The sequence below is a fragment of the Falco biarmicus genome, chromosome 12, assembly GCF_023638135.1.
Source record: "Falco biarmicus isolate bFalBia1 chromosome 12, bFalBia1.pri, whole genome shotgun sequence".
Taxonomy (NCBI): domain Eukaryota; kingdom Metazoa; phylum Chordata; class Aves; order Falconiformes; family Falconidae; genus Falco; species Falco biarmicus.
In genome coordinates this window covers 6,383,101-6,398,343 of record NC_079299.1, presented here as the reverse complement: position 1 = coordinate 6,398,343, position 15,243 = coordinate 6,383,101, and the positions used below count along the sequence as shown (strand labels likewise).

At 40.8% G+C, this 15,243-nt stretch overlaps 1 protein-coding gene across 4 annotated transcripts in view; it reads right to left on the bottom strand.

Annotated features, from left to right (window-relative positions):
* Positions 1-14,643, bottom strand: part of TMEM63A (transmembrane protein 63A) — a 31,267-nt gene extending 16,624 nt beyond the window's left edge. For 2 of the 4 annotated variants that reach the window (XM_056357655.1, XM_056357657.1), the window contains exons 1-13: positions 14,525-14,638; positions 13,405-13,534; positions 12,368-12,567; positions 10,415-10,494; positions 8,799-8,862; positions 7,468-7,505; positions 6,158-6,300; positions 3,528-3,579; positions 2,275-2,383; positions 1,806-1,876; positions 1,277-1,357; positions 524-647; positions 58-191 (exon numbers count right to left, since the gene is read on the bottom strand). In XM_056357655.1, the coding sequence (XP_056213630.1) occupies positions 58-191; positions 524-647; positions 1,277-1,357; positions 1,806-1,876; positions 2,275-2,383; positions 3,528-3,579; positions 6,158-6,300; positions 7,468-7,505; positions 8,799-8,862; positions 10,415-10,494; positions 12,368-12,556 (1,085 nt within the window). In that variant the 5' untranslated portion in view covers positions 12,557-12,567; positions 13,405-13,534; positions 14,525-14,638. Of the gene's footprint in view, positions 1-57; positions 192-523; positions 648-1,276; positions 1,358-1,805; positions 1,877-2,274; positions 2,384-3,527; positions 3,580-6,157; positions 6,301-7,467; positions 7,506-8,798; positions 8,863-10,359; positions 10,495-12,367; positions 12,568-13,404; positions 13,535-14,524 lie in introns of those variants that run through there. The other 2 variants (XM_056357656.1, XM_056357658.1) reach the window with 2 other exon arrangements.
* Positions 14,644-15,243: the final 600 nt, after the last annotated feature.

Sequence of the window (15,243 nt, the reverse complement as noted above, 5' to 3'; positions counted from 1 at the left end):
GATCAGTTGTGCTATTATAATTAAAAAAGAACAAACAAGACAGCAGACAAAACTTACTAGGTTGCCATGGATTTCTCTTGAAATGTTACAAAAGCCATTCCCAGTGGGTTATTATGAACAGCTTGTTCCTCTTTTGCATATTCTTCCATCAGTTCATTTTTAACTTTGGTATAATAATCTACAGCATCCTCCTGTTGGGAAATTGATGACTGTTACATCCAAAATACAGCTTGCGCAAACCAGAGTCCCTCTTCCTCATACTACTTCCACAAATTACAAATCACATCACAACGTGAAGACAAACAAACAGGAAGTTTTTCTTGCGCTTCAATTTTTGCACCAAGATTACATTTCAAATGTTTTGGGGAATTCCTTCTGTACAGTGCAAGAACATGAAGGATGAGCTATCTGCGATAAACGAACAAAGAATTTTCTGAAACTCAATGAGATGTCATGCAAAAACTATTCTCTACTCTTCTAACAATCTACCTAGCCAAAACTAAAAGCAAACACAATCTCTTACCCTTTCACATCCTCTCATTTCACAACAGCAGAACTGACCACACGGCTTAGGGTTGATCTGGACCCGCTTGCCATACTTTTGATGCAGGTGTTCATAGTAGGTCAGGCTTTTTTCTGCCTGTTTTCTGGACAGAAAAATACATCCATAACATCTTGCAAGAAAACAGTACCAACATCAAGCTTAGTAAGAATATAATCCCCAAGATAAAAAGTTATGTCAAGGACCGATAGCCATTTAATCGGTCACCAAAAGATACTCACACACACCTTACTTTGGCTACTTAGCATAATTTATTTTCAAGTCTGTAGTAGCGTTATACAGCCTACGCTTCTAGTGAGATTCCAGGAAAAAACCAAACCAACAATGCTATTCTTGTATAGACCAGAAGGCAACACTTTTCTGTCCTGTGACCAGCACGTCTGGCCAAAGCAGCAGGGTCACAGAGCTATTAATTCAATAGCTGGGTTTTCCACTTTGCACTGCCTGACAATAACCAAATACATACATACATAATCAGCGAGTCAAAGCTTATTTTACGCAGCACACAACACATCACACCTACAAGACACAGGCTGAACCCCACAACTCACCTCCAAACACTGCTGAATCTAACTGAAGTCCAGACCAGGACTTTAAGAGCAGAATTCATTTCTAGTATGGGCAAGCTTAGTACTATTGATATATGCTGATTAAAGACTGGCAAAGCATTCATAAAAACTACGGTAAACTCCTGTAGATTACAAAAACATGTACCTTTTTTTGAATAGGTGAATAAGCTTGGCTACATCATAACACAGCTGGACCTCCAGCACAGTGCAAGTTGGGTAGGCAGCACTGAAAAGGAAGCAGTACATGAGAGCATGAGAACAAACTGCAGAAAATACAACAAAGAAACTGCTTCAAGGAGTATCACTGATGTCTAACTGACATCTCAATCACCCATGTCATTTCTGAATGAGGTATGGTAGAGCGTTGCTGAAAGTTCCTTTAACACCAGATGCACAGCATTACTCCCAAGTAAAGGCCATGTGGGAACATGAATGCAAGGTGTGGATACACAGCCACCTTCTTAGTTTCTAATTTTAAGACCAGCTAACTGTCTTTATTGAAATACGGTGTTTTCTCAATTCTGTCTAAGGAGTAAGATATGCTTTTAGAAGACAGATCCTATAATGAATTTTAAACAGTGCAAAATTCAAAAAGCATGTCTGCTTGGGCAGGTAAAACGACTAGGACAATTTAAAATCTGTTCCTAAGAATACTACTCAAGTACAGAACTTACGTAAAATGGCCCTGTATCGTCTCTTCTTTTGCATTTTTTGGAAGACCAGTTATAAACAATGTGCATTTAACCTGCAAGAGAAAAATGCAACCCCTTTGAAAAGCCACATCACAAAAGAGAAAATAAAAATATGAGGAAGGCAGCGACATAGCACGAGTAGCTCCATCGAAGAGGGGGAAAAAAAAGTAGGAAATTTTGATTTTGATGGGAGCTGTATCTATTCAAGACAGCACCATGTTCACCTTTTACATTGGTAGTAGGTTACACCAAAATGTCAGAAATCCCTCCCCAGTCCCCTTTTCTCCATCCACTTTTACAATTCACTCAGTGGAGCTTTGCTTTAAGTGTGAAGGAGTTCACTGACGTCACATGCTAGCAAGCAGAAGTCACCTTAGTGATTTACTTTTTTTTACATTATCCACTTGCAAACATGCTGTATGGTTTTTCTCACCCCAGCGCAGAAACTTACTATGTTTTCTTCTCTGTATGTGACATACTTCATGTGATGTCTCATGAAGACAACGGTCAGAATCAGGTAAACAACAGCAAAAACCGTGTGCAGCCAAAGAAGATTGTTACTGTCAGACAAAATGTTATGAATATGAGAATCGGGAAGAATTAATTGTCCAACTAATACAAATAGCCATCAAAATGCTAATCAGATCAGAGCCTCTCATTAAACACAAAACAAGAAAAAAAGTAGTTGCTGGTAGTCAGTCACACCTATGCAGATGCCACGGATAGCCATTAAGGTTACATGCTTATCATAAAAATAATGGGTAACAGACCTACAAAGAAAACAGATATTCTATGACATGGACATTTTTGGGCAGCATTTGGTGTGCACCTTCTCATTCAGGCCAACAGCACACACCATGCTATTTGCTAAAATGCTTTTTATCGGCCTTACTATTTACTGTGTTGAGTGCATAACTGAACCCTCCTTGAACACAGTCCCCACTCAAAATTGAAAACAGCCTAATACAGGGAGCAAGTTCTACTACTCTGATAGCTCCTTCCTCAAAGCTTACAGAAGTTTTGTTCTGCGAACAGTTCCCCAGTTTTGCAGAGCACTAATAATTTCTATTAACCTAAACCACAGTAACCTATTTTACAGATAAAACAGCAACCAAGCAAAAAAAACCCACTAGTTACTAGGATTCAAAATGTGGTTAAAAAAACCAAATTCGGTTTGGCAGAATAGGCAGAAATTCTGTGGGACACAGTATCACAGACTGATGTGGACTGGTCAACTAATACAACAGAAAAGTTGCACAACTTTGTATTTCAGCTATTTTACAAACTCTTTTAATAGAAGCAATTTTAATCATCATCTCAGATGGGAGAGTATGCAGACACATAAATCTAATGTAAGGGAATTTAAATAATCTGAGCTATGCATTCTAGTAAAGCTGTCAGCTTTATTTTCCTTCTGAAGTAGAGTTTCTTTTAATGTGGAATTTTCTGAAAATAGTATCACTAGATGTGCAGTCATTAGCCAAGAAAAATACATGGGTTAAGAAGTGCTGAGAGTAGAAGCCAAGCCTCTAGATTTCTTATCAGCACTGTAACTACATAGCCTGAAGCAGACTGTATCCCAATTTCAGTTGATGAAGCATGAATAAGTAATTCCTACCCCATGAGCAAGTACCAATTCATGTGTTTAGAGACTATGGCAGGAAACAGACATAGACATAAACACACTCTGCAAGATTTACTTACCCAGTTTGTAAGTTTACTATAGTTGTTCTTCCAAAACTATAGGGATCTTTATCTGAGAAGAACAAAACCAAGTAGCACAATTAACAGGTGTAACATTCACATGCAAACTATCAGACAGCTTTTATTCTGTTTTTTTTTGGAAAAAAAAAAAAACAACCAGCTGATATACTTTTATTATTGCTGAGCATATTCATTGTTAAAAAGATTCAGAACCATAATCAATGCTATTTTACACTGTATTGCATTTTAAAGTTGGAAAAAAAGCTCCAGGATTATACCACCTTCAACCCACCAAAAGAAATAGATTATATTTTAAAAATCTGGATACTAGGTCTTTGTAGCAGTTCCCTTTCCCCCCCCATCTCCATTCATGTCCATTAACAACACTGTTTAGGGATCTGAACATACTTCCTTCACATTTTTATTTTGTCTTCACTGATTTCTTACCTCAGTTTCTTAAAACTGCATTAATTCAGCATTGGCAAAACAGTACCGATAACCTTACTAAGGTAAAAAATGTAAGAGTTTATATGACATTGTTTCTCTAGACTATCAAGTATTTTTTAAAAATGGTAATGCAAGTCAGCAAAAATCGAGTACATGTTTACAAAGGAAAAAGAGCTAAGTATCTGGAAAGCCAAACAATCTTCTAACACAGACTGTTAAACCACATTGCAAGTTAAGTCATTACAACAGGAAAGAACTGGAAATGTACAAAATCAACATACAGTGAAAGGGAAGGAAGAGGGGGAGAGACGCTAAAACTTCATATTTGTTTTTCACCTGCATTTCCTAGCCTCACAAAATGCAAGAAAACAGAAGCTGTATTCTCCTGCTTTAGGCAGCCAGCCATACTCTACCATTTCAATTAGTATCCAAGATACTAAAACTTTTATCAAATTGCAGTTAGAGAACGACAGTGCACACAAATTGATGCGCATTGCAAAATCTGGTATAAATAGTAGGTAGTAACTAAAACAGGTAGTAACTAATCCAGAAGAGGAATATACATTCTACAAGTTCTTTGAAGGCACCAGCATCTCTCTACTTTATGAAGGAGATCCTAGGGTGCTAATTGTGTTTGATTTGATTCTGTAAAACTAGGGATGCTGGCTGAGAACATAAGAGATGGGACGTGAGGAAGGAGAAGCATCTGTGAAGTGATAGAGGGTCCTTTGAAAGAACAAAAAAAAAGAAACGTAGAAAAGAAAAAAAGAACAGCAATGATCTTTAAGAAAGCTGGTATTAATATAAACAGGGAATTGCTAAGGAAGAGTCCATAAAAGCAAAGTCAGAGATGGCAGTTCCACAAAGAAACAATATTAAAGGCACAGGTACAATGTACCCCATCACAGTCTAGGGCTAAAGCCACAAGGCTTTTTAAAACACAGGTAGGAGTAAACTGAAAACAAAAACTAGGCCACATTATTAGAGACAACAGAAGAGAATAAATTATAGGGACGAAGATCAGCAAGATCAGTACACAAAATAACATGCAATTGTTGTGGTATAAGAACAAACAAAACAAAACACAAGCAAGCACTCTGTCTGAGAGCTCCTGGGAAAACCAGATGAATTCTTGCTTTCTTTGCATCACTATTCACCGAGGTGATCAACAGGATCTTGAACTAGATCATGAACATGATCTTGACAAGACCAATACAAAGCCAGGCATAAAATGGGCTTATAAGGGCTCATTATCAAAAATGGAAGAACGTTTAAACAGGGTTTAGCAGAGCTCTGTCCACCAGCATTCTTATTAGCAACCTGAGTGGCAGACTAGGACACACTCGCTGTATTTGTTGAGTGTGAGTTAATAAAGCAAAGAGGTAGGTGTCATACTGGCAGACATAATCAGGACTAGGCTGCAAGAAACATTAAATAATTCTTTGTCTAATCAGCACTGACACAGTCTCAGCAGGAAGATTTGTCCAGTTTTGAGCCACAAACCAAGGCAGAAAGAAACAACAGGAGACAGTCCAGCTAGATTAAAAGAAGTGCAAAGGATGGGTGATGATTTTATGATCAGCAAAATGGAAAACATTTCTTATAATGATGGAGTTAACTGGTGTTATCAAAACGAGAGAAAAGGACAGATTAACTGATAATCCTCAAGCAGCTAAAATGATGTTGCAAAGAGGAAAAGAATAATCTATTCTCCACAGTGACAGGTCAAAAAATAATGGCCTTAAATTGCAGCAAAAGAGATTCAGACTGGACACTAGAAAAAGATTCCTCAGCTGTGAAGACAGGTCCTATTGACAACCACCACCAATAAATATCATAAAAAGTGCCTAGATAAACACCAGTTAAGAGGGCATAGGTAAAGTGAACGCTGCCTTGAGCTTTCTAGGTCCAGTCATCTTTGTCTGCATGTGGTCTGCCATCATGTTTCCAACAACAGTTTTTGCCAGACATTTAAGGAACCCTCTACTCTCACAAATTTCACATGAAATGACACACGTCAGACTAGGGGGGAAGCACAACACAGACGGGATGACACATGACACGACAAACAAAACAAACAAAAACCCCCAACCTTACAGAAGTTTACCAAAACAAAAATCCTGAAAACTTTTAGAGTGACATAAACCACAAAATTCTTCTCAGAATACAAAAAAAATTCTTACCAAGTAGATCACCTGATAGGTTGACAGGTAATATGACACACACAGACAAAATGCTGACAGCAATCAACAAACAGATGATGTGACGCTGGAAGGCAAGGTAATGGATGGCATCTTCACCACACCTCTCATGAATCTCGTCATCACTGCATCATAGACAGAAAAACACATGGTCAGTCTTCTTAGTCTCTTTGGGGGTTTGGCAGTGGTTTTTGAACATACACTAATTTCTCAGTCTACCCACTGACATCTCCATCAATCACTATCAGTTTTCCATGGGGTTGTGTCCTTCCTCGTGTAAATTTAGGTTCCAAAAGTATCTTTTTCTTATGCAGTATCACCACACATACATTCACATGAGGGAATTTAAGATAGAAACAAGTAATTTGAAAAGCAAATATAAATTCAGGCTATTTTTCATCAGCCTAAAAGAGAAGAAAGTAATTTGCTGTGACCTCCTGCTTTATGACAGTCACAAGGTGTTAAGTCTAGCTCTCAAACTTCAAGATCACACTGTGACAGTGTTTGCTCATCTCCATAAAGGCTCTCCATGAGGAAAATTACAACAGAATCACCTTACTCTCGTGACACCCAATTAACAAAAGATAATAATAGGCTTTGGAAAGAACTCTCATCATCTATCCATTGTTCAGCAGGACAGATCATTAAAATAGGAGGGAAAAGGAAGGAACTGAACTAGCAAAAATGGAAAAAGACAGGCTCAATCCCCACACCTTTTTTTTGTTTCAATGGACCTAAGCTAGAAACTGATTTTTAAAAATCATTACTAAGCCCCAAGAGATACAAAGAACGAACATCACATGTCTAATGCTTAGTTTCTGGGAAACAGTGGAATGGGCTTTTCCTAGCTAGTCAATTCCAGCCCCAACGAAACTACCAGTTCTCCACAGAAACCCTTGCAGGGAAACTGCATTTCCTGCCCCAGGCCCCCTCCTGGCTTCAAACAGGGGCACACCCACACAGGGCTCTTTGAAGAGTAAGAGCCTAGAGCCTAGTTACTAGCTCAACATCCACATAAATGCCATAGATTCACTTAGGGTCACACGCTGTCTTAAGATCAGTAAGTCCCCAGACTGCCAGTAGAAGGATGACTGTATCCTGCAATATTCCCGTAAACTGACCTTGTTTTCATATTCTTTTTCCACCCCACCAGAGGCACCTGTATCACTGTTTGTCTTACAGTGTCTACTCGAGGTGAGGGGAAGAATGCAATATCCCTTTTTTAATTAAAAAAAAAGAAAAAAAAAAACCAGAGCAAACCACAGCTCACTATTTCTGTTTCATATACTTACTGCATCCGAAAAGCAGCTGTCATCCAAGAACAAAACCCCTATAAATAAAGAAGGAAGTTTTTAGGAACTAACATACAAAAAAAAAAGTCCTTAAACTGTACAACGAGAAGTGTTTCTATTAAGCTAACCTCTTAGCTAAAAAGCTGACAAGTCTGTTGCTCTGAAATCACTATTTAGAGACATGCAGAAAGCTTGGGATTCTTAAATTTAAACAAGTGTGCCCAAATCCCAGTGAACAGAAGTCAATATTGAGATTTCCCAGGAATTATTTTTTTTCAATGGATTGCTTTAGAGCAGAAAAGGTGATTATTTTTTCCAAAACCATTTCCAGAGCCTCTCCAATTTCAAGGATAAGCTCCATGAAAATCTTAATACAAGCTAATCAGTTAAACGTTAATTAGAAACAACACTGTGATTACATTAACAGAAAGGCTTCTAATATAGGTTTACAAATCCTCCTACGAAACTGTACAGCAGAGATCACATCTCACAATGTTCCAGGAGAGTTCAAAAACCCTTCTCTCTCAAAAGGCCTCTTCTTTCAAGTGAATGGTATCCAACAAACGACACATTCAACAGCTTCAATAGTAAAGTTGCTTTAGGGTTTTAAAAGAGATGAAGAAAACACCACAAATGGCAGAGGAATCCTGATCAAACAGCAGTACGCTTTTGATGCTCACACAATTATTTAGTTGCAAGGCTAGATATTAAGTTGATGCATATATAAAAAAGTAGGCTGCCACCACCGGACAACTCTTGCACACACAGTTCATTCTGATGCTGCAACACAAAATTCAAAGACTCCAGACAGACCATGAAGGGAACCAGCTAAAAGTCTGGCCAAAAATTATCTTCCACTCCAAAGCAGTTTTAATATTAAGAGTACATAGCACTATTAGTAGCCTCACATTTGCATCCAGTTTTCTCAATTTTGCAAGGAAAACAATCTCCTATAAAGGCCAACTAGGTGTTACTTGCAATGTGAATGTAATGTAATTTTTTTGAACTGTTATTTAAGTACAAACTATTTACTAGTCCCCCTCCCGCCGCTTCAAAACTCTAACATATAATCCCTCTCCTACTTAAAAAAGTTACTTAAAAATGATGACAAGGTATTAGTTTATGATATGGCAAATCGTTTGTCAGGGAACAGAGAGGGATTAAGTATGGTTCTCTAAAAACATAGTAAAAAATGCATCACTAGTTTTTGCATATAGATGGTCTTCCAGGTTAATGACTGGTTCATTAGGCTAGGTGGAATGGCAAATTACAACAGATTCCATTAAGTAGTTCGCATCTGAAAAAACATACCAAAACTCCAGGATACTTACGCTATCATATTCAAGATCTTCAGGTACTGATGAAGATGTTGACAATCGGTTGTATCTTGATTCACTAAAATACATTAATGATGTTTTAAAGTATCTTTAATAACAGATGATGGAATTCCACAGAATTATTTCAACTTTAACAATTCTAAAGTAACCAAGGGAAGTAGTAAAAACCAACATTTTCACTTAAGAAAGCTGTGGCTTTCACCTTGTAGCATATGCTTAATTATAGAAACTTGTGCTATGCCTCATGCTGAAAAGGAAGGACATGTGTGCTCTTAATGTGAGAGCGGATACCTAAACTAGAAAAAAATGCAATGTTTTATTGGGATATTAAAACCACAGTAACATAAGAGAATGCAACACAGATTTGAAAGCCTAGTGAGGATCAGATTTGCAAGCTAGCTTCCTGTTCAGATATTCCTCTTTACAAGACATCACCTCTCCACCTTCCTTCCTTCATCTTAAAGCCACTACACAGAATTTCTCCTCACAATCAAATCCCTTACCTGTAGAGCCACCTCCTCACACAAACAGTTCTATAGCAAGGCCAGAAACATTTAGACACCCTGTAACCCTCAAAAATAGCAGAGTACCTGTTTTTAGTTTGTTGCTAAAAAGAAATACTGCAATGTTGATGTGCCTGTAATTACAGTATATTCAAAGGTGTATCTATGATAATTTTCACGTAGCTGGCTCTGGTCACACTCCAGCAGGGACAATAACATAGGCTCCCAGGTGTCTGACTGCTCAAGGACCTGTTTGTCCCATGCAAGTTTCTCCAGCCTACATGCGAGCCTGTAGCAGAGCATCTTCATTCTTGCTGCCTGAGCTAGCTGGATCAAAGCAGGCTCAGTTATTGCCCATCTCTCCCCGTCCCCCCATCTATACTTCACACCTGTACATGGATTACACCTAAAACCACATTTTTAGTTCTTTCACATTGCTGAGCTGTGAATTTACAACTTAGTTACACCACTAATATCAGGAAGAGGCTCACTGTTAAAGTTTACCCACTTCATAAATAGACAGATAACTTTTAAACATCCCAAGACATCATCCTGTAGAACTAACATTTAAAAAACCAAACAAACAAACAAGCAAGCAAGCTCATTTGCAGAATTACTAAAAATCAGTGAAGAATTTTAGAAACCTGCAACAATATTTTTTTTGTTATTATTTTTTTTAAACCCTTCAGAAATTTTATGGCACAGGCTACACAGGGAGCTCAGTGAAGTTACTGGGCTTGAGCCAAGATAAACAAAATAGTTAATATCCTTCTATCACAGTAACACACTGCCAACATCAACCTGGAGTTATGTGACATGTTAGCAGACAAGCAGCGTGTTTTCTTACCTCCACTTCCTTAACCCATAACTGCAGAATGAAATTAATGACAATGCCAAACATACAACTTCATTACTGAAACCACAAAAAGTAACTGTGTGAGTGGGACGTATTTCACACAAAGCAGCATGAGGATATTTTTAACAAATGCGTGCACGTAAAATATCTAGCCGTTATGGCTTAAATTAAGTGCATTTGTATTTACTGTACTTACTTCCACACTCCCCAAATGGTTTCAACAAATCAGTCTGATTGCATATCTTTTTTACCTTTCAGCTTCTGACACCAAAGCAACACGGCCATAGTCCCAGAATCTCTTCCTTATAACGGAAAACAGTAATATTAAAATCTAGAAAGTAAAAATAAAGAATTTTGAATATTTACTTTTCCACTTCATAACAATTATTTCTAGGTGTGTAGGAATTGTCAAAAAATGCTGTCCTAACTCCTAAACCAACTGCCATATGCAAACCATCCAATTTGTGGCCATGCTACAAAACCAATCTGTCTGGGACCAAGGTTACCGGAACATCTGCCTTCCTGTTCTACTGTATAAAGGCGGAGAACTGCATGCTAAGGTACTTCTGGACTGCAAGCGTATAAAAGCTTGTGAAAGGAAAAGTAGCAAGCAGTACTTGAGAGGAAGTCAAAACTTTCATAAATACACCTTTACTCTTATTCAGTACTTAATGACTAGAACTATGATGGAAGACTTGCAATTTTGTTTTAAATCTGTTTTTGAACAGTGATGTAAACAGGCTGTAGGGGGCTTGACTATTCTCTCAAGTATGAAAATTATTTTTATTGTCAGTAGTAAAGGTAATATATTATTACAAATCATAAACTACTAAGACATATTTGATCTCTGCAATGTATTTTTTACCTGCCCCCGTATTTTCACTTTTTGAAAGAGTATAAGAACACAAGAAAAAACCGCCCTCCTATGTGTTTCATAAATGCACTTTTTAATTCTTTTTTTTTTTTTAAAAAGAAACAAGTTGCTCTGTACACAGCAATGAAGCAGAAGTAACAAAGCCTGTTTTCTATGCATATGTAGCATACGCCCTCACTTTCTAGTCCCTCCTACATCCCGTACCAGTTTGGCTAGAAAGCAGTGCTAGTGATGTAACTTGTTTGGATCTATGCAAATACCAACTGGCCAGCCAGGATACATGTCAAGATTATCTATGTGTCAAGATTATACAGCTAATATCCGCATTTCACAATTAATATAACTTTCTTATAAGAGCCTTCCTCGCAACAGGGAATATTAATTTAGATATTCCTCCTTCATCGGGCCATTAAAACTTCCTGCAAGCAGGAAAGTTCTCTAAACTCGGACAACTTCGGTTGAAAGTGACTAACACATTCTATGATTATTAGGAGTAACTGCCAGACAAAAATGGGAAGGCAATGCAATAGATAAACCTCACTTCCTTAGGAAACCAGCCTAGAAATAGTACTCACAAACCCATCAACTGACAGTTGCAAAAGAACTAGAACTCAGGAACTATATCATCATTTTAGTCTCATTTTATTACCTCAAACCTCACTTATTAGGCCAATTTGCAGGTCTACGGCTCTTTTTCTTTTCTTTGGGGGGGGGGGGGAAGCTAGGTGGCTTAAGACCACCTAGACCAAACTTACAGAAATAACCGTAAGTATTATTGGAGTCTCAGGCATGTTCTGGAGACTCCTGACCAGCAACTAATCAGATCCCTTTATTTTATCAGGACTGAGCTGATCAGCACATTATTTCCTCCACAGCTTCATGAAACCTAATTTTAAGAGTTTGTGAAATGACAGATTGTCCACATTGTAGTTCCTTTTGAAAAAGTCTAGTAATAGTGCTCCCTTCCTCAAAAGGTACCCAGTACCTAAACCCAGAGTAAGGAAAAAAATGTTCTTGCAGTTAAGACAAAGCATAGAAATTTGAGCTATGACTACAAAGCTCACCATGACCCCACATACAGACCCTATGACACTGCACTCACTCTTGATCTACACATCCAACATACAGCGACATTGTTGTCCCACACGTATCTGAACCTTTATCAACACTTGAAAAGTGCTTTGATGTTCCCAGGATGGCCTCAGTACATTTCTCATTCTGAAGATTCTCAGAAACAAATCCCTACCTGATCAATAAAAGAATTCTGAACAATCTAACTTCCGAGAAGGTCAGAAGTATTTTCAGTACAAGAAATAGAAATTGGGCTTACAAAAAAGAAGGTTACATCAAGCAGTAGGACAGTTGGGATTCCACCAAAAGTTACTCCTTGGAGCACTGTGCTGCCCCGGGCAGTGCTGTAGCAGTACGTCTCATTCAACGTTGAGTTGAAAGGTATGCTTCTATTCCAGAAGTAGACTAGATGAGAATGTCCAAAACCCAGAAAAAAGAAAGGGTTCATTTTGTCTTTCCCTTAAAAAAAAAAACAAAAAACAAAACAAAACACAAGAAAAAAAAGTAAAATAAAGTTAAAGAAAAGTCTGCCTAGTATTTGTGAGATGTACTAATACTACTACAAATATAAAGAGTGCAGGAAGATTCAACCATGAAACTACTTCAGAAGTAAAGTCATATTTGACAATCTATTCTCCTTCACCGGTAAAATATTTCACAATAACCGCCAGGCTCAGTTACTAGCAGTGCCCAAGCAAAAATTCCAGACATCTAACCAACCATGTCCTCTACAGACATCTGTGGAAGACTACAGAAGACCCACACAACACAAACTTCTCTGTCTTCTCATCTGCAACATCCAACTACTTACACAAGCCTGAATTCCAGTTCTAGGAGTAACACAGGGCATTAGATAGTCCAACAATAGCAGTTTGAAGATTTTGCTCCTAGTTGAGCTTGTATGAACATACTGGCTTGTGAACTTTGTATTCAAATGTCAAGATCTTGAGATTATTAACAAATTTGCCACTAATTCAACAGAAAAGAACTACTACAAAAATACACGTGCTGCTCTCTGCTCTTGAAATATTGCATGACTGCCCCTTTTTTAATAGAATTCAGCTGAAAGAACAGCACAGCAATTACAGCATATTATGAACAAGAAAGAAAAAGGAGTATTTCTAATGTTCTAAGAGAACAGCCATCTACCAACAAGCAATGGCTCACTTATGCTGGGGCTTTTCACTTCAAACGTTTTTCTTGACTTACGAACTTGATGATTTCCAAGTACTTTGGCCAAAAGCACGCTTCATGCAGAAAACACATCTGACTGATAAATTCATAAAGAAAGCATACCCCAAAAACCTCTATCCTTTGAAAGCAAGTATTGTAGGTCCTCATCACACAGGTTCAGGGAGACTACTTTTGGGCTATCACGCCTCTGTAAGAGGAACAAACATGTCTGACGGCAGCCCTATTCTGGATGCTGAAAAAAAAGAAACCAAATGCAAAGCAAGAGTATGAATAACTACAAGTTCTCCCTGTAAACAGGAGGCAAACAGCATGGCGAATACTCCTCGCAAAACAGCATTTACTAAACGTTGGAGAGTGTGACAAGGTGGGGAAGAAATTTTGCCTCAACTGACGTGTTTCATCACAAGGAAGGAAGAAAAACCAAAAAACCACCACAACAACCCACACAAAATTTGTAATGTGAATCTATCCTGGCTTTCCAAGGATTGAGATTTAGTGCTGACAGAAAAGTCGTTCTGAACACCCTTTGGAAAACTGCAAGGACTGCACGCTAAGTTTTAGGTAACACGCTGGATCTTATCAGACACAGCTTCCAGCTCTTTAAAGCGATTATTTTTAAAGAAGTCAGCCGTGAGGAAGATAAAGGCAAGACCTCCCACGGGTGGAGCTGCTGCAGGGAGCACACGAGCGTGCAAGGAGCGGCGCTTCCCGACCTTTCCAGGCGAGGCGAGCCCCGGTGCGGGCTGCGGAGAGAAGCCCTCTGCCCTGCTCTGCCCGGGATCCCGGCGGTGGCCCCGAGCTGGGGCTGGCGCGGCCGGTTTCCCACCGGCACCCGCCGTAACTCGGGCAGGGAGCCGGCCCGTTCGCTCCGGGCGAGGAGGCTGGGCAGAGCGCGGTAGCCCCCGGCCCTGCGCCGCCCCTCCACGGGGAGGGGACACCCCGCCAGGAGGGGACACTCCCCCAGAAGGGGACACCCCCCGGGCTGCCCAGGCCGCCCGCTCCCAGCCCCGAGCCCGCGGAGGGCCGGGGTCCCGCTGCGGCCGCCGGCGGGGGACGGGGAGGCGGCCCGGTTTCCTCAGGAGGGCGGCGGGAGGCCCCAGCCGGCAGCACAGCCCGCGGCCGCCCCTCAGGGCTCACCTGGCCCCCTCCCCTCCCCGCGGCCGCCTCACGCAGCCCCGTCCCGTCCCCGCACAGCGCCGCCGCCACCCCCGCCTTCCCTTACCTGCACCGGGGCGGCCGCGGCCTCTCCCCTCCCCACCGCCCCGTCACCACACGGGGCGCGGCGCCGCTCCCCCGCCCGGCCCCGAAGTTTCGGGCCGCAGCAACAAGTCCCGGGAGGCGCGCATGCGCGCGCGGCCCGCCTTCTTCCCGCCCTGCCGCGCCCGCCGCCGGCGGCCGCTCTCCCCTGGGCAGCGCCGCGCCTCGCCTTCTCCAGACCCTGAGGCGCTTCCCTCAGGGCAGGGACCCCCCGTAAGGCAACCGAGAGGACCTGCAGCCACTTGCCTGCGGCCGCCTCTCCTCTCCGGCCTGGCTGTGCGGGTGCCTGGTTCGACCCAGCGGGGCTGGTTTTATCCCCACAGGGCCGGGTCAGCAGCGGGTTCTGAGCCCAGGCCTGCGTATGCAGAGCTACCTTTAAAGCACCTCACAGAACCATAGAATGGGTTGAGTTGGGAGAGACCTTAAGGACCATCTAGTCCCAACCCCGTGCCATGCCAGGGTCACCTTCCGCCAGAGCAGGTTGCTCCAAGCCCCATCCAGCCTGGCCTCAAACACCTCCAGGGATGGTTCCCTCCATGCAATACCGTTGAAACTGTATCCGTAATGGTTTACAAGTTGTTTTAGAAGTTCATAGTTTATCTGTGAAAATGTTATGCTGGATCCGGAAAGAAGATCTCTGGTGAAGCATGAAGGATTTCCAAACCACTTGGTGGTTTCTCAGGT